The 27,963-nt window shown below is 43.7% G+C and overlaps 1 protein-coding gene across 2 annotated transcripts; it reads right to left on the reverse strand.

The window, feature by feature from the left end:
- Nucleotides 1–58: 58 nt before the first annotated feature.
- Nucleotides 59–27,917, reverse strand: MOV10 (Mov10 RNA helicase). Of its 2 annotated transcripts, XM_083745407.1 has the most exons (23): nucleotides 24,288–24,374; nucleotides 19,909–21,617; nucleotides 18,439–18,535; nucleotides 17,265–17,389; nucleotides 15,762–15,985; nucleotides 14,045–14,285; nucleotides 11,950–12,087; nucleotides 11,483–11,642; nucleotides 10,761–10,915; nucleotides 9,888–10,064; nucleotides 9,536–9,683; nucleotides 8,851–9,012; nucleotides 8,578–8,681; nucleotides 7,314–7,411; nucleotides 6,733–6,852; nucleotides 5,848–5,950; nucleotides 4,937–5,054; nucleotides 4,667–4,861; nucleotides 3,938–4,003; nucleotides 3,095–3,220; nucleotides 2,772–2,860; nucleotides 1,627–1,748; nucleotides 59–751 (listed from the first exon to the last, which is right to left on the reverse strand). In XM_083745407.1, the coding sequence occupies exons 3-23, from the start codon at nucleotides 18,448–18,450 to the stop codon at nucleotides 687–689; spliced, it is 2,748 nt and encodes a 915-aa protein (XP_083601533.1). In that variant the 5' UTR covers nucleotides 18,451–18,535; nucleotides 19,909–21,617; nucleotides 24,288–24,374; the 3' UTR covers nucleotides 59–686. The 2 variants fall into 2 exon arrangements, with proteins under 2 accessions (XP_083601533.1, XP_083601532.1); XM_083745406.1 differs by lacking the exon at nucleotides 19,909–21,617 and having other exon boundaries at nucleotides 24,288–27,917.
- Between the last annotated feature and the right edge of the window lie 46 nt (nucleotides 27,918–27,963).

The raw sequence follows: 27,963 nt of genomic DNA on the forward strand, positions 1-27,963 counted from the left end.
AGGAAGGTGGGTGGAAAGGGAAAGCAGGGCAGTGTCTCATTCAATAACATAATACACGTTGTAAATTCTAGAAGCTTTAATGACAATCCAGTAGAAAAAACACCTGATAAAATCTGATACAGTCTTGGAAATGGGAAGGGTTTAAGATTTAAGGTTCATCTTCCCCCTGGTCCCCCAAAACAATTTCATGATAAACTTTAAATGCAGCTCGAAATAGAAATCTAGCTGTCAGTCTCTGAACCGCAAAAAGGGAGGGGGGGTTTCCTCCTGCCAGTTTCAAAAGGAGAGGTTAAGCCTCTGCACTCAGTGCCATTCCCAGGTCTTTTCTTATTTCTGATTGCTTTATAATCCAGCACATCTGCGTTTCAAACTAATACCAGCCCTTTCTCATACACCGCTGGACACAAAAGGAAGGAATGCAGAGAAGTCTTGCACAACAAGAAAGTGAATTTACACTGCATTAGGTGTATGCAGGTAACGGCACACTGCATTCCCTCTTGCACAATTAGGATTTCTTTATAAAATTCTGGCTTTAACCCCCTGAGATAAATAGTAATAGGGAGCTCAAACATGATTCATTTATAGTTGGGCCATCATCTGCTTTTTCAGTATGTAAACAGGAGAAATAACTTATTCAAGAATGCAGGCTGCAGTAGCAGTACCAGGATTTAAGGCAGTACAGGTCCTCAGCGCTCATGTGGCCATTCTGGGTCCACTTGCTGCTGGAGGTGACTCTCACCAGAATTGTTGCCTGCAGAGAAGGAAAACCAGGTGAAGAGGTGAAGAGCAAATGAAAGTGCTTCCTTAGTTTGCCCTTGCTTCCAAGTTGATCTGACATGCTCCAGTGCTGCCAGTTTATTGGTGGGGAATATGTTATAGCAGAAGGACCTGTGCTGCATTGTGAGGACTTGCCTAGCTCCAGCTGCCAGGACTTTCCTCTGCGCTCAAGCACCCATCACCTTGACAATGTGCAGCCCCTTGCACTGATACTTAAAAGATAGGCACTTTTTAAAAATAAATACACAGGACTTTGTCCAACAAAAATCATTTATGCTATGTTATTTTGCAATCCTTATTCCTCAAAATATATGAAGTGAGTTGCAAAGTCCACATTTTGTTTGTGTGTGTGTGTGTGTGTGTGTGTGTGTGCACGCACTTAGAAAGAAAGCAGGATTTCTAAACAATCAACACCCCCCCCCCCATTTGGATGAAAATTGATGATGAGCCCTTGCAGAAAATGTGCAAAAATAAAATTGAACATTGGCTTTGGTCAGATGGGTTTGTGGTTGAACAAAATGCTGATCTTTCTCTTTTTAAATAAAGCTGGGAGGTAGAAAGGGTGGCTTCTGCAACCCTATCCATTGTAGAGCACACGGGAATTGGAAAAAAATACAGCCATGGAAGTATTTCAACAAGATTCAGATGGTTGCATTTATTTTGGTAACTGCTCATCCACTCTCCAAGTCACAGATGGAACCTAGCAGAGAATTACTAGAACTGTCAACTGAGCAGCCTCCTTGGGCTGCCCCAACTCTGAAAAGGCTTTTCAGGTTAGTTGCTATGCATTTAGGATTACTATACATCCATGAAATAACGAGTACAATTTAGATCACTTTCGCCTCTTACCTTCTGGCTGACTATTCAAGGAGAGAGAAGCGAGTTCTACCAGGACCTCATCCTCTTCATTCTCATCTGCCTCATACCAATATCCTCGGCATGCATTATTGTCCTTGCAATACTTGAGAAACCTAGGGGCGCCAGTAAAATAGTAGTGTTAATGCCATCAGCCTGACCCGTGAGCTTTAGAGGAAGTCAGAATAATTTTAAAAGGATATATTTGCGCTAAACCAGAATAGCCGAGGGGATTCTTGCTCAGACGTAGCTCACTGCTTCCTGAAATGGCCCATGTTCTAATTCTCAAGTAACCATTGGCTATGAAGTATACCTCAACATCAGTTCTTGCTTAAGGGTGTGCTGTGATTAGAATCGCATGTCCCCAGGACAGGGAGCCACAGAGGCAAGCACCTACTTTGCAACAACAAGATCCCATGTTTAGTTCTTGGCATATCAAATACATGGGCTGGAAAAGATTTTACATCGAGGTCTTGGTAAGCTGAAGCCTGTCAGAGTAGACAACACCAGGCTATATGACCCAACAGTCTGATTCAAGATATGGCACATTCATGTTCATAAAAAACCAAAGGGGCAGGATGATCTATTCGCCCAGGCTACAGGCACAACAGTCGTGGCCGACTCTGGGGTTGCGGCGCTCATCTCGCTTTATTGGCCAAGGGAGCCGGTGTACAGCATGTACATGTGGCCAGCATGACTAAGCCGCTTCTGGCGAATCAGAGCAGCGCATGGAAACACTGTTTACGTTCCCGCTGGAGCGGTACCTATTTATCTACTTGCACTTCGTGCTTTCAAACTGCTAGGTTGGCAGGAGCGGGGACTGAGCAACGGGAGCTCACCCGCGGGGATTTGAACCGCCGACCTTCCGATCGGCAAGTCCTAGGCTCCATGGTTTAACCCACAGCGCCACCCGCGTCATCTAATGCTTATTTCCCCTAAATTGATTTCTGAATTTTGAATTTTATTGTTATTCATGTTTTTATACTGTATTTTATGCTGCTTTTACAATTATGTGTTTTAAATTTGTTGTTAGCCGCCCTGAGCCCAGTTTTTGAACTGGGAAGGGCAGGGTATAAATAAAAAAATATTTTTATTATTATTATGATAAGAGGGTGTAGGAATTGGAGGGCAACACTTACTCGCTCCAGCACTGATCCTTGCTGAGAGTAGCCGGATTTCCTACAATTATCAAGAGTGCCTTGGCTCTTGTAATGGCCACATTGAAGCGCTGAAAGTGGAGAGAAGAAAAAGAAGAAAAATGAATCCACCTGGCCTGGCAGTAAGTGAAGATTACATTCAGAAACACACTATGACCAAGCCAAGCCACAAATGATACTGCTTCTCTCGCAATCTCTGGAGGGGAGGAACGCAGGTGTAGTGTTTCTTGACCTGCCCTGGATCCCAAAGGAAAGGCGACAAGGGCCTTTCTGAAGATTATAGGATGATGTGCCCAGATTTGTACCTTGGGGTTCTGAAGAAAGCCTATGCTGAACTCCTCATCTATATTGAAGTAATTGCTGCTGCTGCGCACTGTTGAGATGAGCACCACACGCCGCTCCTGGCCCTGGAACTCTTCAACACAGCCAACCTGGAGGGAGAGAAGAAGAATAGCCAGATAACAAGGATTAGGAAAATAAATCTTCAAATCCCAAACTCAGGAAAGGCAAGCAGCTTAGCTTGGGGCCTTCTTCCTACTGGTACTGAGATGCTTGATCCCGCTGCCCTCCAGATGTTGCAGGACAACCGCTCCCATCAACGTAGATAATGGCAATGCTGTAGTTGTAAGTCAATCACCATCTGGAGGGCATCTTTAGAAAGGCTGAGGAAAACTCCTGCCTGAAAGCCAATCAGTGTAGACCAGGGTATTCCTATCTTGAGTCTCTAGCTGCTTTTGGACTACAATTTCCATCATCCCTGACCACTGGTCCTGCTAGCTAGGGATGTAGTCCAATAACAGCTGGAGAGCCAAATCTGGAAGGCCCTGGTGTAAACAATACTGAGTTAGATGGACCAATAGTCAGATTCCATATAAAGCAACTTATTGTGTTTCTGTCCTTAATGCAGTGCTTACTCTGTTCCCACAGCACTTTGATGTAAGAAGGCATACTTCATCATACAAAACCTCACTTGGGAACTTTTTTGGACCATATGATTAGCCACTGTTGGACACACAAGTATCAGAACCGATGGATTTTTGGTTGGGTGCAACAAAGCTATTCTTATTTAAGATGCACCATGTCTGATGTGAATATATATCCAAACCATTTCTCCCTCGGCACGACTGGCAGGAAAGCATAAGTCTCACCTTTAGTTCCTTGATATCGTTCACACCCTTTAGTTCCAGACCAATGGCTTTTCTTATCTTCTCCACCTGGGAGAGAAAAGCAAAACCAGTTATTCGTGCACCCCCTCATTCTTATTGTCCAATTCAGTTTCTATCAGGCAAGAATGCTGCACGTCTGCTGTCTAATGCCCTTAGCAAATGGATGAATTCCTTTGGGCCACTAAATAGGGATGGTGGCTTCAGAAATCTTCCCTGCCACATATGGGCAGGGTAGCCTTTAATTCTCTGTTGATGCAGTGGGAGTAACTGGTCTGATATTCCTGGTAGAGATGATGGGAGTGGTGCAGGAAGGATTCAGACCCTGGGCAAAGGCTATATTATATTGGCCCTGCAGTCACTGCTACCTTTAGCAGAAACCCAAGACATGATGGAGCCTTGAGGTTACACAGCACAACTATTCACAGCATCTGCATGGAGAATGCAAGACATGGCCTGGGCCACACATGACTAGCTGCAACCACCCAAAAGCAAGTTATATGACTGCCACACCACATTTTTAGCTGCTCCAACCGTAACAGCCATGGCATCTGTCTACAGCAGAGTGCATCCTTCCACTGACCACATGCATGCATATAACGAGTTGCAACCAGATAAGTTGGAGGACAACTTGGCCAGTGAAGAGGGTCCAAGTTTCCATGACTCCTGGAAGGGAATCTTGTTCAGTGAGCTGGGACCAACAGAAGATCTCACCTGCTTCCTGTATGGAGTGATGACTCCAATCTCTTTGGCGGAAATGCAAGACATGCCTTTCTTGCCCTGCTCCTCCAGGAGCAGTTTTTTGAGGTAGTCAGTCAGCACTTTAACCTCGGCCGTGTTGAAAAACGAAGGGCTGTTCCCTTCACGCTGGTCTTCCCCGCAGACTCCATGAAAGATGATGGGAAACCCCTGCAAGGAGAAAGCACGCCGACTCAGCTGTGCTCATGCCTATGGCAGAATTCCCAGGTGCCTACTGCTCCTCACCTGCTTCACCAGCTCCTTCCATTTGCAGTAGGATTCAGTGATGAGGCGGTTGCCATGCTCCTGCAGCTCCCCATCATAGAACTTATCATTGGGGAACTTGAGGATGGCAGCATGGGACCTGGGGGGCAAGGAAGACAATAATTTAGCACATACAAGATCCTTTGGACCATGGCAAGTCACTTTCCTCTTATGCTCATAATAATGCAATGCCACATTACACAAAATGGGCCCACTGGTGCTGCAGCAGCGTTTGATCCTTTTCACTTAGATACAAATGGTAAATGGGCGGCCTCCATGCCATGCCATTTGTAAATAACTTTCACAAGTTGGCAGGAGCTGAGTGTGTGAAGGTAAGCGAGTGCTTTTCTTTTTAGGAAATGGGCCAAGAGGCTGTGGGAGAGGCAAAACTTGCCTCTGTGTGAAGGCCATCCCTCTGAAAAGGAAAGGGTAGTAGTAGTGCAAAACACGACGTTTACAGACTGCAATTTGTAAAAATGTGTTAGATGTTGCTATTCTTTGAAGGCAGTGGCTTCCTTCCATGAAATGGGTCTATAAACATCTGGGATCCAGACCTGAATCTCTCATTCCAGTCCCTAGTTCAAGTCACTCTTCTGATATCTTACCCTCAAGTAAAATAAACATTTTGTCTGTGTTTTAGGGCAAGAAGATCATTGTTTAACAGTAACTGGCAATATTTCTGCATTAGTATAAAGCATTGGCTGGCCCCACTTCTGCTATAGTCTCTTAAGAAGCTGGCCCAGTCCACTTATCAACCTGAATTGGGAAGACAGAAGCCAGGAATCCCACTCAAGTCAACCTAATGTAACCTGTGTTACATTAAATAGGCAAGAGCCATACAGGCACACTTTTGCGCCACCTGCTGGAATCCTGAGGCAGAGCAGTGAATGTACCTGTAGTTGCGCAGCAGCTTAGTGACAAACTGTGGATTGTAGCTCCCATCCTTCTTTGCGTACAGTGGGTTTTCATGCATCAGCCGCTCCAGCAGGGAAAGTCCTATAAGAGCCGAGATGCTGCTCAGAGCTTCCAAATGAATGCAAGGGACTGGGGCTGGGAACTCTCTTATGCTAAGGCCCAATTCATGCGCCTGTCCTGCAGCACAGTTGCTGCTAAGAACAAGAACGATGCGGGTGCAACCTCAAGAAGGGCAAGCCATTTGTGTGAAGCACGCTCACATAATTTGAGTCAACTTGCAAAAATCTCTCGGTTTCAGAATGTTTTGTTTATGCACTTAACATAATTGCCCGCTGTATGGTGCAGTTTTGCAGAAACAGCTCAAGAAGCACCAAGGAAGCTGCTTCTTACTGAGCCTGGACCAAGGGTCCATCTAGCTCAGCACTGTCTACACTGATTGGCAGCAGCTCTCCCACATTTCAGGCAAGCGTCTTTCCCAGCCCTAATCTGGAGATGCCAAGGATTGAACCTGGGACCTTCTGCAGGCAACCCCCATTCTCTTATCACTGAGCCTTGGTTCTTCCTCAACTTGCCACATGGGTTGCATCCGCTGCAACAACTGTATTGCTGGCATTGTATGAATTGAGCCTAGAAGCAGACTGTTCAACAAGGGAGGAGTCTGCACAGAGACTCCTTTGGTCGAATCAACCATTGCCCACTTAAAAACCCACTAGGAAGATTTCAGCACAGAGCTCAAATGATTTATGCTCCTCGTCTTCCCAACCTTAAGAACAGATACCTCAACTTGCATGAAATGCCACGCAAAGCAAAATAAAATACATGTCAGTGGGTTTTTAAAAAATTGCTACCTGCTCCTTACTCACCTAAGCCATGGTCCTTAGCCAGAGGAGACCTCAGGATTGGTCCCAGTTGCTGGGGATCACCTGCCAAAACCAGCTGACCTCCTTTAGCATTAGTCCTTGGGTCCATCATGGCTAGGATGCCTAAAGAAAGAGGAGAAAAAGACAGGGCTCTAGCCATTTGCTCAGTCTGGTCCATAAGCAGAGTCCTGGGGCTTGAACTTTAATCTGCTTTCCCCTAAAGCAGAATAAAGCTTAGAACTACAGAACTGACTAGACCTGGAATGTGTTTTGGGAAAGGCAGCCTGATCATCAACAGCGGAAGCAAATACAGAAAGCAAACAAGATAAGCTAACTGCTGTTTAAAATGAGTGAAGGACATTTTAGGAAGAAACATTTCGATTCAGGGCCTTCCAGAACTCTGGGGGCTGAACATAGTGAAACATGCTAGCGAGAACATACATGACAAGGCAATTGCCCCACAATGAACCCTGTCAGTTTAGTGAATAAAATGAAAGTTTGCATTCCGTCAATTAAAAACCAGCATGTTAAAAAAAACACGTTTCCCACAGAAATGACAATCCTTTTCAGGGTAGAAAACGCACCTGCAATGGCAATCAGGCTCTGAGGTTCCTCAGCTTGACCACTCTCATCGATGAAGACATGAGTAAAGTGTCCCGGAGGGAACTGAGCATAGACCACCCTAGCCAGGAGAAACAAAAGGGAGCACAGGGAGGATATCTGACTTCCCAGCTAGAGGACAAGCACATCAAGTGGCCATTTAACAGAGGAGTCACATGGAAGATGGAGGAAGAAGCATGTTTTCTGATGTCCCGGAGGGTAGGAACAGAATCAGTGGGTTCAAATTGCAAGAAAGGAGATTCCGAATAAACATTAGGAAGAACTTTCTGATGGCAAGAGCTGTTCGCCAGTGGAATGGACTGCCTTGGAAAGTGGACTCTCCTTCATTGGAGGTTGTTAAGGTTGGATGGCCATCTGTCACCGATTCTTTAGCTGCACTGCAGGGCAGACTAGATGACCCTTGGTGTCCCTTCCAAGTCTGTGATTCTATGTAACATGGCTGCCACCAAAAATGCCATTTCTGTTTTGGTCTGGATTCCATTCACATGGTGGCAAACAGCAGTTATGTGGCGTCCTGAGTACTAAACCAGGGCCTTCAGTAGCAGCTGTGTCACTATGGTCTTAACTCTGGTTTTAGGTTTCACAGATAGCAATGTAACATGCCCAGAAGAATTGTGCTTCAGATTGGTGTCTTGGTGAATTGCATCAACTGACAACTAAAACATTTTCTCTCAAAAATAGCTAATAAAGACCATCTTGGCTGTGAATACCTGCTCCCTTCCTTGCAGACCATTTCCACCTGGCCTGGGAGGGCAAAGTCCTGCCAGCTGCAATACCTGAGGGCTGTTATTTAGGGATTTTTTTAAGGGGGGATGCTGCTGCTATTGATTATTTTTTCTATCTTTATTTTAGATCTTATTATGATTAATGTGGAAATGTTTAACGTGGTTGTGTATTTTTCAATGTTTTATTTATTGCTTAGGACTACTTTATGCTTGTAATTATGTAACTTTTTATGTTGTAAGCGGCCTTGAGCATGGTTTTAACTAAGGAAAGGCGGAACACAAATAAAATGATGCATGTATTTATGTATTCCATCTCCTTCAGTGGTGACTGGCAAAGAGAATGTGAAAGGGTTTATTTAAAATTTTGTGGCAACAATGGTAACAAAACAGTTTTCCATCTAAACATATTATGCCTTCCCCACTACATATGCAAACACATACAGATTTTCACTTCTCACCTATTCACATTTGTCATTTTTGAATGATATCTGAGCCTTCTTACCTTCCTGCTGTTATCAGGGTGGTGATGATCACTCGGTAGTTTTCTAGAATCTCCCTGCTAGGAAAGACGGGAGAATCCAGTTTCTTGTCCCAGTTACAGACATGCTAGAAGCAAAAACAGGTATTAGGCATAAGCTGGGCTCTAGCAACATCCTTGTTCACCTTGTATCCGAGGAGGAAGAGGGTACTACAAGCTTACTACCCTGAGAGGTGTGAATAAAGAACCCTAGGTAGGACAGAACATTTAGCTTGGACACATGGAACTAGTATATACCTTGATATCCTCAGGGATGGTGCGGTAATCCCTGCTGCTAGCATTCATCCTGTAGATCTTCCTGCTGTCCACATGTTTCAGGAGGAGCTGACAGAGCAGGTCAGAGGCACTGTTGGAGGGGGCGCAGGCAAGCACGTGGGAACCCTCAACATGCTTTAGTACCTGAGTAGAATAGGGAAATAATACTGGGGGACTGGTGGCCAGCCAAAGAAAACACTTCCAGGCTTATAAGGAACGGTAGCATTCAGAGGACTCAAGAGTTACCCTGAGACTGGTCCAGACTTGCAGGATGCAAGATTGGGATGATAACAAACCAGTTAGGTTTCTGCAAGATTCTTGAATTAGGTGAGTATCCCAGTTCCATCATTTCAATACTCTTAAGCAAGTCTATTTCTCTCCCGCATTTAATAGTACAGTGGTACCTCGGGTTAAGAACTTAATTCGTTCTGAAGATCTGTTCTTAACCTGAAACTGTTCTTAACCTGCAGCACCACTTTGGCTAATGGGGCCTCCTGCTGCTGCTGCACCGCGGCTGAACGATTTCTGTTCTCATCCTGAAGCAAAGTTCTTAACCTGAGGTAATATTTCTGGGTTAGTGGAGTCTGTAACCTGAAGCATCTGTAACCCGGGGTACCACTGTATACTCAATGCTAATCTAATCACAGTGATCAAGTTCTCTCCTCACCTGATTAATGGCCTCCACCATAGTGACTGTCTTGCCCGTACCTGGTGGCCCAAATATAAGGTACGGGGCTGGTCTGGACATGCCTGCTACCACCTGACAGACAGCTTTCACCTGCTCTTGGTTGCTCTCCAGATTCCGGTCATATAATCTGAAAGAGTGAGTGGGAAGAGTGAGTGAGAAAAAAGAAGAGGTACCAAAGCGCAGGGCAAAGAGAAAGTAAAAAGGCACGTTCATACCACATACTCATATGAACCCTCAGCTCTAAGACCTCCATAAAGTTAGGGCATTTCCATGGCAGAAAGGGACCTTTGTCCACTTCCAATCTCTCCCTGCTTCATTTCCATACACTCACTTGAGCAGCTGACCGGCAGTGAGTAGAGAATGTCCCAGTGAGAAAGTTGGGAATAGCAGGTTCTGAAGTTGCCTCTCTTGGGCAAGGTCAACGGCACGATGCTGGACTCGTAACGGCAGACGACAGAAGGTGAAGTTCACATCAAACTTCATTTTATTGATGAAGCGAGATGTCAACCTGGGAAAAGGAAAGGGTGCTGAATAAATTACCAACAAGCTCTGGGCATCACTGATCTCAGGTCACTCTTGCAGGCTACCAATTTCCACCAACCTTTCTAGCTCCAACTTGCATACCCTTCCCCCACACAATACCACCTGCTGAATCCATCCGCTTGAGAGCACCTGCTGCCAATTCAGGCCAATCATAAAGTCAAACTATCCAACTACACTGCTTCCCTTTCCCTTTCAACTACTTCCATTTCCCCCTTAACCTTCAGGGCAATCCCACCCCCAACCCGCTTCAGCCATTCTTCAAAAGGCTACAGACCAAAACTGCTCCACTTCATCTGCTGGTCCCACCTGACCTGCTGGAACTAATGAATTTGCTTTCCAGTACTGTCTACCAACCTCCTGGACTTTGCTTCCCCTTCTTTCTTTTGCCTGTCTACAATATTGCATCTCTTGAGTTTTGTCCATCTGATGGTGTCTCTAGCAAGTGAAAATCTAGGTTTGACAGCTCCTGACCCAAAGGATATCCCTTTGCTTTTAACAGCCAAGTGATGAAGAAAGGCAGAGCAGGTTCTGCAATGTTGTGAATTACATCTGCTACATGTCCACAAAAACAAAATTACAAGTAACCACACCTGAGTTGGAAATCTTAATTCCATTTTCAATGGAAGGAGGTCTAAACAAAGCCTCAGGCCGGAGGACTCACCTGTCAGAGAAGCCCAGCTTGAGTTTATCCCATTCCACAGCATGGACATAGCCCTTGTATTGGACAATTGGGTGCCGTTTGCGTTCTTCAGCCAATGTTACTAAAATATGATCACCTCTCAGGACTGATGGGCGGTTCTCGGCCACACCAGGTGCCTAGAGCAGAAAACAGAACCCAGTCTGAGAGGCAACCATGCCCTTTTAACTTCATGCTCCCAATAACTACCTGAAGAGGGGAAGGCGGCATCTTGCACACAATCTGGTCCTTTCCATTGGTGCCTCCTCAGCTGACTTCTACATTGACTTGCTTGCCCCCTTCCTGCTCTCCAACTTGTTCACCTCTACCACTCTCTTCACTGCTCAGCACTGAATTGGCATGTTCCTCCTCAGCACCAAAGGAAAGGGGCACCATGAAGTCCTTGAGATCTGCTCTCACCTCCCCAGGTACTGGAAACAGCTGAGGAGTGCACATTAGGGTATTCCTCAGCTCCTCCTAGTGTCCATCAGCGGAGAGGCGCTGGGATCTTAATGTGCTGGGAGGGGGAAGGTTGTGTGTTTTAGTGTGGATGGTAGGAGAGAGGAGCCCAGGCCTGCCAGCAAGTGCCCCAACCCACACTACATGCAAGCCAAAGTCCAATCCACATCCCTGATCTAACTGCTACATATGATTCACACAATATGAGAAACTCTCTTCTCTAAGAGAACTCTTTGTCTGCTGCTTACCGTCAGGACAAGAAACGGACTATTCTTGTCTGCTTCCATGCAAACATCGGACTGATCGTATCGATGAATGTCCACCTCCATTTGGATCTCCTCTAAGTAAAGGAGCAGATGAAACTTCTTACTGTAGTTGTCAAACTGCAAGGCAGCTTTCAGGTCGCTCCTATGGAAATGAATCATAGTATCAAATCAAATTTAACCTTCTCAATTCATGAAGTTGGAAGGAACCTCACCGGTTACCTGGTCCAACTTCCTGTCAATACAGGAAATCAACTACTGCAGCAGCATCCCAAACCAGGAAATGCACTGAACCCCCAACAGGTAGCCATCCAACTTCTGCTTATAAACCTCTAAGGAAGGCGAGTCCACCACCTTCCAAGGGAGTTTGTTCCACTGTTTCACAGTTTGTAAAAATATAGCAATATGCGCTTAATAAGGGAAGAAACATTGGAGGAGGGGGGCGGTCTTACTGGAGCTGTGCAATCTTCTCACGGGTGCCATCTTTGGGTGCGTGACCATTATTCATGCATTCTACCTGATACTTCAGGTCTTTTGGGTAGATGTAGTGCTGCAGCGGTATTTTTTGCTCAAAGTCATAGTTCAAAGTGCTAGAGGGGCAAAAAGCAGTGCAAGGTTTTATTGATTAATGTCATGTGTAACAGGACAACCCCCAGTTGTAGCAATGCTAACTCCCGTATAGCATGTAAGCTGTCAATCTGAGCAGCAAGCAAGCAATTCCAGTTACGACCGAGCAATACTTCACTTTCTCTCACAGGAGAATTAATTCAATGATACAGAATCAAAGGGCGTGGCACTCTCACCCTCTGGTGACCCACCACCTCCCTTTGGTGTTGACCCTTATATGTTTGGCCTGCTGTCCTGCAGAAGCCCTCTTATCTAGTCTGTGGGCTGGGAGGCAAGTCAATTAATTGCATCCGTTTGCACTTGTCTACTCCTCAGGAGTCTCCTGACTGCTACAGCAACCAGTAAGTACATGTGTGCAGCTGCAGTGCTTGTGGCATGAGCAGCGGCTGTGACAGTTTCCTCAATTTGCAGATGTGCTCATAGGCCCCCAAAGGTTGCTGATTCCTGGTATAGAATGTTAGGTTCTGCACAGTCTCCCTGTAGGCAGTCTGCATCCTTTACTTGCAAGTTCAACAATGCCCCACAAATTCCCAGAATGGGCAATTGCAAGGAAGATCCAGGAAACTCTCAAAGCTCTACATGGATGGCCAAATTCACAGAAGCATGTCAACCTCTTGATGATTATACCAAGTGGTTCCTAGCATTTGTGGAACAATAACCATAGATCAAACACTATAGACAGTGCTTTGATATGCAGTGATGCAGATAATTCAAAGTGAGGTGGTATATTTACAAGCAGCAGCTCCTTCGACTCCCTCCCGTTGTAGGAAAAGCCTGGAATATGGACAATGCCATCAACTGACAGAGACTAGAAGAGATAGCCATAAAAATTTATCTGTATTATAATTGTACCTTTCTGTGCATTTTCATTGTAAGCTGCTTTGAGAGCAAATATCGTTAAAAAAAAATGTATCAATACACAAGCTAAAATTTCACCTGACATTTCAGACACAATATTATCTCTTTCTGCGGATGCCATCTACATGTTTGAGTCTCACTGGATGAGAAGTGGCTGAGGCAGAGCTTTCCAAACTGTGTGTTGCAGCACATTAATGTGTCGGCTGCAGTGTGTAGGTGTGTCACGTGAACACTCCCCGCACTCCTCCCGGGGCTGGAAAGAAGTTAGTTTAACCTCTGGTTTGCTAGTAAAACTGAATTACTGTATCGCAAATGATGCATGTCTAAAAATTGTGTCACCAACATGAAAAGTTTGGAAAGCTCTGAGCTACATACACATGCATGAATCAATCAATCAATCCCCCACCTAGATAGTTCATGAATGACTTATCTCAAGGAAGATTTAGGAGGTAGAATGAGGTGAAGACTTTGGAATGCTTATGGAAGGACATAAACAGGCAAGAGGTCTAACTCTATCTGAAGTCCAGCTCCACGCAACAACTCAGATGTTGCCTATTACAGTCATACTTTGGCTCCTGAATGCCTTGGTACTCATACGTTTTGGCTCCCAAACCCGGAAGTGAGTGTTCCGGTTTGTGAACGTTCTTTGGAACCCAAACGTCTGATGTGGCTTCTGATTGGCTGCAGGAGCTTCCTGTAGTCAATCAGAAGCTGCACTTTGGTTTCTGAATGTTTTGGAAGTCAGACAGACTTCCAGAACGGATTGTTTGACTTCCAGTGTATTTATTTAGCACTGAAAGAAAGCTAGGTGCTGTACAGCGTCAAGGTGAGAGTTTTTAGAATCTACATCAGCTGGGAAAGACATCAGAAAGGAAAACACTTAAGAAACTGAGTAATTCAAAGTAGGAAGGAAGGAAGGAGTGTTATATGGCAGGAGAAAAACAGCTAGGAGACAGCAAGACTGGTTAAGGACAGAGTTCTTAAAGAGTATAAATTTGAGAAGTGGTTTGACAAAGAAGGAAGAAAGAGAGAACACAACACTAACAGAGAATCCCCACGTACTTTTTTGGTGCAATGCCTTCCACTATCTCAACTTCCTGTGGCTTGTGCAGTTTGGCTTGGTATGGCTTGTAAGGTGCTGAGGGAGCCAGCTGTTCTTCTAATTTACTGTGAGCAACAGCAGACATGAAACGTCCAATGGTGAAGCGTCCAGTCTGCACACTATCAAAATCAAACATCATGGTGACAGGAAAGTATCCGTAGTCCTTTGTCTGACAGCGCACTCGGATGCTATACGTTTCTCCTGAAAGTAACAAAGCCTCTTAACAGTACAAGCTATGAGGAGAGAGGAGGGTGCCTGTTTCTCAGTCTTTCTAGTGTAATTCCTAACAACAATATCTGAAATCAGGGGACTGAGATACATGCCGCTCCAGAATATGTAATGCAATTTATTAACTGTTAACAGATCATCTGGTTTTAAAATGTATCAAGTAAACAGAAAATGTTAATGGTTTGTGGTAACTTATTTTATATTTCATCTAGTAGAATATAAAATATTTGCTTCTTGAACACACACAAAACATGCTAGGAATTTTTTTTGGTGCTTTTATGTGTCATCTTAAAGGTAGTGATAGGAAACAATTTAATTTTTATTTTTTTAATTCTGGAGGAGGATGAGGGGCAGCCAATATGGTTTCTCCACATAGTTTTGATCAGATTTTCCCTTTCACTACCATGGTGGTTTCAATTCCATGAAACTGAGGGAAAATTTGTTTCCAAAAAAGAACAAGACCCTTTTTGTTTTCCCCACCAATTTTAAAAAAGCACCTCCCCACCAACTTAAAAAAGTGCATAGCAAAAACCTTCAACCTATTTGGCTGCAATTTTGCAGGATTCTTACCTAGGGATACCTCTCATATCTGTTAATTTTCATAACAACTGCCCAAATAATGCTAGGAGAGAGTAACTCTTCCAAACAGTAAAGACTGCCCTTATCCTTCTATAATTTGGCAGGATTCATCCCCTCAGGAGGGAGAAAAATATATAAATTTTAAAATATGCCCAGCACAAAATCCCCATAATCTATATCTCTATTATCTGGTAGGCTTTATCCACTCAGAAGGATTACTATGCCTGCAAATTTCATCCACTTCTGTCAAAAGGTAAAAAAAGGGTGAAATCCATATAGTGAAAAGGGGGAAGAATTAAGCTTAGTTTTTCTGAAATAGATTTTGCCTTGGACCCCAAGCCAAACCACAGACCGCAGCAAACTGAATCAGGGTCTAACTCAAACTGACCCTCAATTCATCTTCAATGACATTTCAGACACTGCCCCACACCCACCACCCATTTAGTGACATACTCTCCAATTTCCAAGAAAATATATATCAACAACAATACTGTTAATATATATCAATGACAATTCCGGATTTCTAGTAAAATAATAAATACAAAAGGCTTCTATGTTTTTTGTGCTAGAGAAGTCCTTTCACAGTCCTTTCAGTTTGGGTGAGAAGTTGCTTGAATAATTTGTAAGTTGGTTGTGTCCGCACTGGCACTACTTTCCCTTGGAGGCTCACTAAAGCCCAAGTTTGAGCATATTTCACATGAATGGAAATACCTTTTGAGCTGACTTTTGGGGTTTTAAGGGGTTTCAACAATATTTTTGCAACTATTTAATTGGACGTTAGTGAGATACTTTACATATCTCATGGTTACCCAGTTTAATCCCCTTCAATGGGTTAACCAATACATTTCAACAAATAAGCACATAAGTTACCTGGCTGTAATTTCACAGGTAGCTGTTTATAAGCAAAGATAAATTCACGACGTCCACGTAGTTTTCTGAAACTTGACAGCGTCACTTCAATTTCTCCATTATTTTGTACCTCTATTACAATATTCTTTACTTCATTTCGAGACACATGCAAACTGATTTTACCATTCTCCCCATCACAACTCGAAACAATGTCCACTCCATGCTTCTTGGAGACCAATTCGGCTCTAGGGAATTGAAACAGCAAAGTAACAAGTTCCTAAAATATTCTATCCTATATACACATCTGCAATTGCTCCGAGATAATGTCCCATGTTCTGATGTGGAGTTATTCAGAGGGTGTCAATGATATTCTAACATTATTGTACAGCAGGAAGTAGATATAATGACCCAGTATCAAAAAGAGGAACTGAACCCATTACAGCAACACTTTTTAATGCCAACCAAATCTGCACTCAGCCCTGAAGCTCATTGGGTGACCTCAGGCCAGTCACTGGCTCTCAGCCTTAGCTACCCTCAAAAGATTGTTGTGAGGACAAAATGGGGAAGAGCACTATGTATGCCACCTTGAGCTCCTTGCGGGAAGAGTGGGATAAAAATATAACAAACAAACAAACAGCAGCAGATAGTCTGACCTCACTTATCCATGCCAAAGTTTTCTCCAGGTTAGACTATGGTAGAATGTTGTGCATGTCTCTGAAGGCTGCTAAAAGTACAGTTAGTAATCTAACAACTTCATCCAACACTAAGCAGGACTAGATATAATTATCATCATATTTTGCCTCAACAGCACAGTGGATCCAGTTTGAAGTACTGAGTCATTATTGGCTTTTTACATTCAAAGGCCTTGGAAGTTTAGGACCAGGATACTTGTGAAGGTCCTTCTGTCTTCATAAGACCTTCAGCTGAGGGGCCCCTGGGAATGCCCCTGCTATTGGCAATGTGACTGGCTTCTTGAGAATCTTGAATTTAAAATGTTGCTTTCAAATTTTATTTTCTTGCAAGACTGTATTGAGCTCCCTGCTCTGCCCAGCTTTTGTGAGAGTTAAGGTAAAGACCAGAATTCTTTTTCCACATCCCCAAGGCTGCATGTATACTATGACACACATACACAAATCCAAATTCCGTGCAAATATAAATAGCCTGCATTATGTAAATTAAGGACATTTGCATTTCCCATAATTTATTGCACTTGCTCTAGCCATAAGCGAGGAATAAGGGGCTAAATGGATTCTGATTATCTACCCCTAGTGAGCTAGTCAGAGTGAGCTCACAGTTTATGTTTTCAAGTTTATTTCCACAGCAAAGAGGTCCAAAAACTTTTTATTAAATAACGATGAAGATTCCAGTTTCTGAAAACAAGGGCCAACCCCAGCCCGATTTTCAGTTATGTGGTAGGACTGGGGACTCGGGAATGCAAAGACCTATCTCTGAAATGCAGAGTACTAGAAAGTTGTGCTCACACACAATCCCAGTCTTTTAACTCTTCATCATCTCCTTCGTTACCTGTCCTTAGCACGTGACCTGCGAGGAGCTGGGGCAGCACCTGGGCTTTGGTCCTGGTTAGGCTGATCTCCAGCATCATAGCTTGGTCTCCAGTACTGATCAGTAAACTTTACTTTTTTCTTTACCTACACAAGGGGAACAAAGTGTAGTGACCATGAACAACTGGAAGACTCTGAGAATAAAGTTCATAGCAGGAAGCAGGGAGTTCATAATGGGTCATACTTTGGATTCAATACAATCCAACTTCAGAAGGAGCCGTCTCAAAGTGCCCCACCATTGGGGGATATTTTCAGTAGAACCCATCTCTACATACTAGATGGAAACTTGTGTTCAGAGCTGCGTATCCTCTCTGGTTTAAAACAAACAAGAGCAAATCCAAGACTTTTGGAGCAAGATTAACTCTTATTCCGTGTCAAATAATCTAAGTGCAGCTACTTGTGTAAATTACTGATTTGCGCATATTTTCTTTGTTCTGCTTTTGGCAGCTTCTTGCTCAATGGAAAAGGGTTTAGCACAGCAATTAAGGGAGAAGCAGACTCGAGAATGGAAAAAGTTGTTGGGCCAGCCAGCCTGTCCTGTATAGAAGGAATTGCCGGATGCCAAGTGAGAACAACAGTGCATTCGACTCAGGCCTGTCTACACTTTTTGGTAGCTGCTTCCTGGAGTCTCAAGCCGAGGCTCTTTCCAATTAACAGCCTTGAAATGTGTCAATGGCAGGTGCCAGTAAATTAACTGCGTGAATTCTGTGTTCCCTTAGTTTTTGTGGGCTTGTGGCTTCTGAGGCTTCCCTCTCACAGAAAATCTGGGTACAAGGGTGGCTTGGTTTCTTCCTTCCCAAGAATGCAAAAGGGAACCATAATTTTTTGACAGGGTACAGTCAAACAAGTTGATTTTGCTGTCTAAAGAGCTGAAATGGATGAATTAATAATATATGGGGACACCACTGTTATTGTTCAAGTAAACTGAGAAAGATTTACATTTTAAAAAATGTGTAAAGCAAAAGAGAGAGTGGGAGAGGGTAGACCCTAAAGATATACAGTACTGGGCCTCCGTACCATCTCCCACTTTAACAGGCCTCAAGAGACATATGTTTCAGTCTCTCTCAGGCCTAGTAGCTGCTCAAAACAATGTATCAGATGAGGAGTCAAAAATCAATAAGATAATCATCTCTCACCGTTCCAAACATCACAGAGTCCCGATGGAACCCAGCAAGGCCAAAGCGCCAGAGTGCATAGAGAACAGCCGAGAAGTTAGGTCCTCTAACATCCTCTCTGCCAACACAAGAAACAGAAAGAAGACCGTTATTCAACAAAGGAAGCTAAACTGAGCAGGACTATTCTGATGGATTAACATCTAATTCAGTACACATAGGAACTCCCCTTTTCCAATACAGTTGATAGAAGGGGTTTTTTTCTAGTAAGTTCTTGCATCACTGCAGCAGGAAAAACTACAAATCTTCTGCCTTCATTGTATTTTAAAGGCACAAGAGCCTTGCCTTGCTCTGAATGTGCAGGCAGTCACAAATCTGCTGGCCAAATACATCTGCTGTGTATTTATGTGTGAAACTGTTTGTCTTTCAGGGTTCATCCAACTGCTTTTTGTCCCCTTTTAAAGTTCCTCTTAATAAAGTTCCTTTGTTATCGAAGCAGAGAGAGTACTGTGGTAAACTAAAAGTCCAGCTACTTTTTTTGTAGAATAAGCTTTTGTGAACTTTCCTGATGAAGGAGACTCTAATCCACAATTAATGGGATCTTAAATATGTTCCTCTTTAAAGGTACCACAATGTATGTCTGTAATTTTGCTGAAGAGACCAACACAGCTACCCCTCTGGAATTTATAAGAGAAGTGGCCCCTGAGTAGCCATCTTTTCTCAGCAATCCTAGACTCAATTGACACTATAATCCTTCCCCAATTCTGTTCTAACAGCTCAAAAGAGTGAAGTATATGTAGATCTGTATACCATATTTTTCCATCTATAAGACGCCCCAATGTAAGCAGGGGTCCCTTTACCTTTATGTATAAGATGCCCCCTATTTTTGGGGAGTCAGATTTAAGAAAAAGAGGGAGATGTATCTCTGTATAAGATGTCCCCTAATTTTTGACATTTTTAGGGGGGGGACCTAGTCTTATACATGGAAAAATATGGTAAATACAACTGATTTGTGAATGCCTTAATTGCCTACAGTCTTTGGAGATCTACATGAAAATATTATACAGACATAAAAAGGAGGAAGTGCATTCCTCCCCAAAAGGTACAGAACAAAGAGGGGGCAGAAATTAGCAAATACCCTACATGCACTAACCCCTACTCCAATATATTATATGTACTGTACATTAAAATATAATGTACATCAAGAAGCTTAAATGAATTGTAAAAGTTCCAGGGAAGCTCCACACTACCAGAAACAATTTCTCCACAGCTAAATTGTTGCAGAAATCATTGTGCAATTGTTGAGTTTCTGTGCAACTTCTGAGTACAGTATTTGGCTTATTTTCTGAATCTGTTTATTTATCCTGTTTGGTTGAGAAGCTTATACATTAAATGCATGACATTCAAATCAATGAACAAAAACCACAAATTGGTAAATAGCATATGCATCTTGGTATACAGTTTATATTTTCTGGGATGACTGTCTACATATACCTGGTTAAACTACTTTCTGCTCTCCATTAGGATTTCAATAAAAACTTAAAAGTTTGTAGCAGCTTGGGCAGTTTTGATATAAACTGAGTGTAGAAGAGAACCATTATTGTTTTGTTTACTCATCTTCTTTGCCTCATGTCCTACTTGTAAATTTAGACAATTGTGTCTTACATACTTGGGACTTCCTGGGAAAGAAAGATAGGATTAACCAACTGTTTTAGAATGCCGATTTTGTTGTACTGTTACATTTTGGATAATTAAAAAGTTAGGATTTCTTTTTTAAAAGACAGGGTGGGAAGAGAGGAGCTAACAGGCCTGGAGAACATGAACCAAACAATTCAGGCAAATATTCAGAAATGTAAGAGTCGCTTCCCAGGCTCTTCAGAATAAAAACCTGGGAAAGTTCAATGTGACTTTTCCCTCTCCTTGCTTACTGAGCCTAGACAAACTCCCTTGCAAATGACCTTGAAAAACGAGCCTTTTCCTATCAGACAAATTCCAAAGGAGCAGCCAAAACAAAAAAGCAGTCTTGTGCCATTATGTGTTTTCTTTACTGTGCTGCGACTCCCTACCCCACACACTTTTTTTAACATTCCAAGAATCTGAACTTAGCTACTTATTGAAAATCCTGTGCATACAAGTCTTGCCAGGAGCTAACCAAAGTACAGTCATACCTCAGGTTTCAGATGCTTCAGGTTGTGTTTTTTCAGGTTACGGACCGCCGAAGCCCAGAAGTATTGGAACGGGTTACTTCCGGGTTTCGGCGGCCACGCATGCACAGAAGCGCTGAATCGCAACCCGCGTGTGCGCAGATGCGGGTTGCAAATGTGCATCCCGCATGGATCACATTCGCAACCCGAGCTTCCACTGTGTTTCTTTGAAGTGTATTTCATTTGGCACAGAACAGTTCAGGTAAATTAGGAGAAGCTGCTTCAAGCCATTAAAATATATGGGGAAGGCTAGCTCAGTGGCTGTCAGGGCTGTCTGAAGCATATGCGTCGCCGGGGTGCAAAGATCCACCTGGCGCCCCCTCCCCCAGTTGCTCAGTCCCAGGCATGCAGGAGGGTGGAGCCGGCCGGTCGTCTCAGTGTCTTGCTGGCTCAGTCACCCTGAAACTCGTGACGCAGAGTCACCTGCAGCAGAAGAGCCTGCCGCGGTGCTCCAACCAATGGGCGGGCTCTTCCCTGGACTCAACTCTCGGACCCCAGACTCTTGGTCTGGCACCCCTGAGAGCCTGGCACCCCACACCCCTAGCGCCTATGGGTAAGGCGGCCCTGGTAGCTGTAGTCCTCAACCTGAGCAGTACAGTATGGGAAAATTTTGTTGTTGTTTCTTACAAGCTTCGCTTCCCATGCTGCATCAGCAACCCTGAATTTGAGTGCTAAAGTGCCTGTAACACTGAGGTGGGAAGAGGGGGAGATTTCAGGGCTTGATGAGCCAGCTGGTCCCCAACTTGAGTGAAAGAGTGCAGGGAGGGAAGATTAATAAGCACTCTGTATTCAAAAGTGAGGTGCAGGTTGTGCAGACAGCAAATAAATAAATAAATAAATAATAGATTATTTCTACCCCAGCCACTCTAGGCGGCTTTCAACAGAACATTCAAAACAGAATAAAACTTCAAATATTAAAAACTTCCCTAAACAGGGCTGACTTCAGATGTCTTCTAAAAGCCAGATAGTTGTTTACGGTATTTCCTTGACATCAGAAAGCTACAGACGAGAAATATTTCTGGGTTAGCCCACGAAGTAGAGCAAGGAACTCCTTGCAGAGCATCTCCTCTGTGTGCTGCCTGGGAAAGCTCTTGGGAGGAAGAGAAAATTTGACCTCACACCTTTCCACTGTGAGCATACAATAAACAGAACAAACAATAAACTGTTTGCTAAGCAGCAGCTTGGTTCCTTGTTGTTACCTGATATTTTCATGCTGCTCTCTTCAATCAGGTTAACTGACAGGTTTCTCTGTCCTCTCTTCAGGGTAAAATGGCTTTTCGCTAGCCTGTGATGGCAGTCTGGGGATTAAAAGGCTACCTCAGCTGGAGGTAGAGCAGGCTGTCTAGCTTTTCTCTTCTTACCTTAGAACTAGGTTGTTGCTCAGGAGATTTACTTTCCATTTTTCTAATGCTCTGCTTATAGGGGAGGATTTTGCGCATACACAATGCTCAATGTAAGTCGTCCCATCCCCATCCCCCCATGAAGAGCACTCCAAACATACAGAAACACCTATCTTGTCTGTGGATACCCCACTCCTTTTCATTTCCACATTGCTGAAAAGGAGAAGGGAGGTCACAATAACATTGCTGTCCTAGGCCCAGTTACCTCAGACTAGAATGGTCACATACTTTTAGCAGCTTAAACCTTGACCATTTATAACAGCCTTCCTACCAGTAAGACAAACAATGTTATTTGCACAGATAGGGTTCTGTTCTGAGGAACACTAATCATTAATCTTTTTAAGGCATGGCACAGCTTGGTCCCTTTTGCTCTTTTTCTACAATAAATTCCACCTTCTAGAAATTACAACATCTGAAAGTGACCCTTTGGTTCTCCTCCAACAAGTTCACCAATTTCCAAACCAAACTCTAATTCTCCAGCCACATTCTTGTGCTCCCAGATTCTTAAAAACACCCTCTCAGGGGATGCCTACACTATCTTTTAAAACATTCTTCTCATTCCATTTTTTTTCTTTCAAAATTACAAATGTGAGCGCAGTAGAGAAATTCCTTTCCAACATCCAAAATGGTCATTTAAGAAAATCGTCCCAAAGAGGGGAAATTGCTATTTTTAAAGCAGTTGTCAGCCTATGAGCAATAGTCCACTTCTATCTGATGCATATCAACACAACAGTCACTGTAAGCAGCTTCAAAGAGGAAGAAATTGGCTTGTATGCAATGAGCCAAACTATGTGGCTTCCCCATCCCACCTAACTCATCTATAAAATCTTTGAACAATCTTTAGCCTCTTCTGCCTTTTCACCATCCGAGACTGCGCCTCATTGTGACAGAGAACTCTCGTGTTGCCATTTCCACTTCCTATTTTGGTCATTTCCCGATGGCCAATTTATTGAGAATTTACCCCAATTTCTTTGAATAAAGTTTGTGGGGAGGTTAGATGATGCCAATGAATCGGGCTGTTGCATCAGAAAATTGTTAACCCCACACTTTCCAGTGCATTTTCCTGTCACTTTCCTCATTGCAAAATGTCCTGTTTTGGTGGGGTAAGGACTCTGGTCACACGCAAGTGTCAAAGCCTGAATTTGCAAGTACTTTATTGGCTCCCATCCCCAAAAAGTGACTGTCTGCAAGTGCCCAATAACTCCATCAGCTACACTGCATCACTAAACCACAAATGCACAATTTTCATAGGGAGTCCTGGGTGTTGTTGGGTTTGTTTGAGCACTTGTGTGTTCATTTCTGTTGCGTAATTTAGAGCCTGAGAACTGGGAGATTGAGGTGAACAGAACAAAGTTGTGTATTGAGAGCTTTATTTTGGGAATATGGGAAGAAATTATTTTACCCGCCTTCCTAACCTCAACCTACCCAACGGTAGCCACGTCAGACCATGAGAATCCTGGGAACTGTCGTTTAAGGTGTTGTGAATGACAGGCCTGGGATGGGCAAACTACAGTTTCCATAGTTCCCTTTTTTATTATTTTGGGTGGGGAAGGGAATGTGCTTTGAAGGTCTGGTACTTTACAGAAAACATGGCTGTAGGCTGCTCTGAACCCACCAGAGAAGGCCATGTTTAAAGATCAACAGGAAAAGCTCGCCGTCCAACTTGCATGTTTCAACCAAACCATTCTGAAACCGGTCTACTTATCCTGGAGGCCAACCCACCCAATCTTCTCCTCGGGGCCCTTCCTTTCCTTCGCCTACTACCCTTCCTCTGAGTACCGTCTGACTCCCTCCCTTCGACCCCACATCCTTGCTCCATTTTTCTTGTGTTTCTCCTCAGAACCTCCTTCTCGAGCGCTAATATGTAAGGCTGAACGACTGAGAGAAGCCACCCCAGCATTTTCCCTCCCCTCGAACACGGCCGTCTGTAGTACACCGACGTGCCCCATTTTGCGCCACGGATGCGCCTTTGCGCTGCGCCGAGAACGCAGCCGCTGCTGCTTGCCAAACTCAAAAAGGAAAGGCGTCGGGGCGCGCGAAGTTCCGCTCCACCGAGGAGACCCAGAGGCGAGTTTGAATGAAGCGAGAGGCCCGGGGGAGCGGTCCCACTTTGGGCAAGCCTGGGCTTGCTGCTCAGTAGGGATTCCAGCGCTTTCCCCTTCATTCCAAAGCCAGGAAGCCGAGAGGAAAAGCCTCCTACGCGGCAGAGATGCTGGCCGCTCCGCCATCCTTGAACCTCTCCCGCCCCCCATCGCTCTCGTCTACTAACCTGTACCGAAACTCCTGATTGTAGATCGCCGTCAGCTCTTTTTTGTTGCTCACTTTTTCCTTGCCAGACTCCTTTAGGAACTGCAGGAACCGCTCTCCGATCTCCTTATTCTCCCTGACGGTGCGTTTAGGCATGGTGGTCGTTTCCTCGCCTCCGCTCCCACCAACAAGCTCCAGCAAATCCGCCTGCCCGGCTTCCCTCCAGCCTGCAGCTTACCTGCTTGCAAGACTATCGGCTCTGAACCGGAAGAAACGAAACTGAAAGCTAATGGCCAGGCTGACTCAGGCTCCTCGTCGGCCTGGGAAGGGTGGAGACAAACCAATCGCCTCTTCCCCTGCCAATCCAAGGATTCAGGCTTGCTGATGGTTTTCCTTTTTTTTTTTTATCAGTCCACCCATGGGGTGGGGAAAGAAATAAGGAAGGAGGGGAAAGCACAATTCTATAACCTGAGCTCAATGGTCGAACGCTTAGACGTGGAACAGGTGAAGAAATAAGTAAGAACTGTGAATATGTACAAAATAACTTTTGCTAAGTCTTTAATAACGAGGATTATGACTGTTCCTCTTGTTAGGCAGGCTAAGGCTGCAAACCTCTATTCATTCAGTGGGGCTTGAGTAAGAAAAGATAGGATTGCACTGCGAAGCAGCAGATTTTAGGTACTATTAAAAGGCACCAAACATTCAGTTGTTTTAATACATTTTTCACTGCCATCAGAGGAGGCGGATCTTTAATTTCTGCCTCAGGTATCAAAATGGCTTGGGGCATTCTCTAATTTGGAGGCAGGAAGTTTGGCTCTCTTAGCAAGCTGACTTTCACCAACTCCCATTTTAGAAATTTATCCATACAATAGCGACTTAGCTCACAGATGGGTGCATTTTGGATTAAAAGTGCTTTATATTGCAATTCTGTGCATTTCTACTCACAAGTAAGCCTCATGTATTTCAATGCAGGTTAAAAGGTAAAGGGACCCCTGACCATTAGGTCCAGTCGTGGCTGACTCTGGGGTTGCGGCGCTCATCTTATTGGCCGAGGAAGCTGGCGTACAGCTTCCGGGTCACGTGGCCAGCATGACTAAGCCACTTCTGGCAAACCAGAGCAGCGCACGAAAACGCTGTTTGCCTTCCCGCCGGAGCGGTACCTATTTATCTACTTGCACTTTGACATGCTTTTGAACTGCTAGGTTGGCAGGAGCAGCGACCGAGCAACGGGAGCTCACCCCGTTGCGGGGATTCGAACCGCCAACCTTCTGATAAGCAAGTCCTAGGCTCTGTGGTTTAACCCACAGTGCCAGTAAATAGGTGTAGAGTTGCATTTTCATTAAATATGCCAAATAACTCAGGGTGGCCCACAAGTGTTCTCAAAACCAGGTTTAGAACAGACACTAGTAGGTCCAAAGTGTATCTAATGTTGATTCAGTAACCTGAGTCCTTTTAGATGGCTTTGTCAGTTTATTCAGACCCTCCCTTGATAATTAAAAGTTTTGTTCTTGTGTCTCAGAGGATGATCAGCAGTAGCTAAACAAATACATAGTTGGACAATTCCTCCTTATCAGCATTTCTCCAAAGTCAAATATCCTTCCAAAATTATCTCCATTGTGATTGAGGCATCCCAATATACTGATACAGACTTTGGCATTTGCTTTAGATCTCAAAACTGCATTGTTTAATCTTAAAAGCAAGACCTGTTAAAAAAAAAGAGTAAGACCTCTTCCAACATACACTCCCATGTCATTTTCCCATTTCTCTCCCCATCCACCATCAGTTAGGAAGCATGAATTTTCTTGATTTCTCAGATGAACTTAAAATCAAGTGGATAGCAGACTTTTTATTATGTACTTCATTGCAGATTTCTAAACTTATGTGTAAGCTATTTTAATCTTAAACTTTATACCTACATTTTTATAATTATTGAAAAGGCTGCATATATGTGAGATGGGCCAATGCAAGATCCATTTTTATATGCATGAGCAAGACCGACTCCATCTTGTGTAGCCATCTCCATCTCAGTTATGCTTGCTAGCATCAAAAGCTTAAGGTGAAGCAGGACTACCTGGATGAATTTTACCTTTATGATTTCTATATAATCATATATCCATATATAACCATATATCTTTATGATGATTTCTATATATCCATGTATACGAAGGGTGTTTGAATCATGAAGGCTTCTGCAGAGCTAAATGCTTAGATTTTAGAAATCCAAAATGACCTCTGCCCCATTTCTCCCCCCCCCCCCCGTTCTTCTAATGCACTCAATGGTTCGCCAACATAGTAGGAAGCAATAAATCTGATGTGCTGGTACTTTCCTCCGTCCAGGCAAGCCCCTCAGCGGCTAAAAACAGGAAAACGCTAACCACCGTGTCCCTGTTTATAACAGATGGTGTGTAGGAGGGTTACCAACATTGTAATGGGCAAATACGTTTCTTTTCTCAGGGGAAAGGTCAGGCTGATGTACCGTCTGAGGAAAGCAGAAGTTGGGGAGGATTCTTTACATGGTCAGGGGCAAGGTTTATGCATGCGCTCATTGGTTTGATTTTTGCTGCCATATGCGATTATATACGATTATGTCATGTATTATGATGTATGTACTCAGGTATAAAGCCTTAGGGCGCTAGAGCTTTGGCGGCGCCCAGTCTTTGGAAATCATTCCACTGGGTCATTATTGCTCAGCAATAAAATACCACTTCCTTTTTCTCCATTGCTGCGTCTGTCAATTCTTGGACACAATTTGAGTGGGCCACATGTACTTTAAAAATCCTTGCAACAAAGGCATGAGCCCAGATTGCTGTTGCATGTGTTTCATAATATGGTGTTGTGAGGAAGTTTGGTGCCCTGTGGGGGGAAACTGTCCACACAGCCTTAATTCTAGGAAGTGGTTAAGTAGACATATACAGAGAATTTCTGGTGGTTACCTATTGTGGAAATATTATCTCATTTACTTGTATGTATAAAAGGATTTGGAAACCCATCTGAGGTTTTCCAGCTCTGAACAAGCTTTGCTGATTGCTTGTCAATCAACCTTTCTTGTCTGTAGCTTGAAATAAAATCTGATTCTGCCTGTTTGAAAGAAGCACTTCCTGGACTCTCTCATCATTGCTGGGACAAAGTGACTCAGCCATGTCTGAACCTCGGATGTGCTTTCACCCACATCATATGGTATGTTAACATTTACAGCAATAATAGTTCTTATGCTTGGGGGTGGGGGGATGACACACCATACTCCAGCATTCTAACAATTTCAATTAAATGTGATATTCCTCAGAGGATCATTGATTCAAAAGGTAAAATATAAATCTTTTAAGTAACTGACTAAAATACAGGGAAAATAGCCTAGCTTTAGCCCAGAAAACCTTAGAACACCAAGTAGCCCAAACAAAAGACAGTTACTTAAAGGCAGTCTTTAGCAATTTCATTCAAACTAAGTAAACATAATGAACTATGAAAAGCTGTGGCCAGATCATCATTTTCCAGTGAAGTCCCTTCATATATCCCATGATTGGTAACAAGATGGTAGCTGGTTGAAAACAGGCATCAGAGAGTAATAATTAATGCACATTTTTCATGACAGTTGGAAGTACTTTTGTATCAATATTGGCATTGCTATTAATTTAGGCATGAATGTTTGGGAATCGGGTGAATGTCAAGGTAGCCAGTTGCAGTCACCAGATTATTTAAGA

Source organism: Podarcis gaigeae (assembly GCF_964106915.1).
Source record: "Podarcis gaigeae genome assembly, chromosome: 6".
In the NCBI taxonomy this organism is placed as follows: Eukaryota; Metazoa; Chordata; class Lepidosauria; order Squamata; family Lacertidae; genus Podarcis; species Podarcis gaigeae.

Excerpts from the sequence above, each read along its gene's own strand:
- MOV10 (XM_083745406.1), bottom strand. The coding sequence starts at position 24,421 with ATGCCTAAACGCACCGTCAGGGAGAATAAGGAGATCGGAGAGCGGTTC. Across the intron at positions 10,065-10,760 it reads AAGCTGGGCTTCTCTGACAG|GTTGACATCTCGCTTCATCA; the intron begins GTGAGTCCTCCG and ends TCCTTTTCCCAG. Across the intron at positions 3,221-3,937 it reads ACGATATCAAGGAACTAAAG|GTTGGCTGTGTTGAAGAGTT; the intron begins GTGAGACTTATG and ends CTCTCCCTCCAG.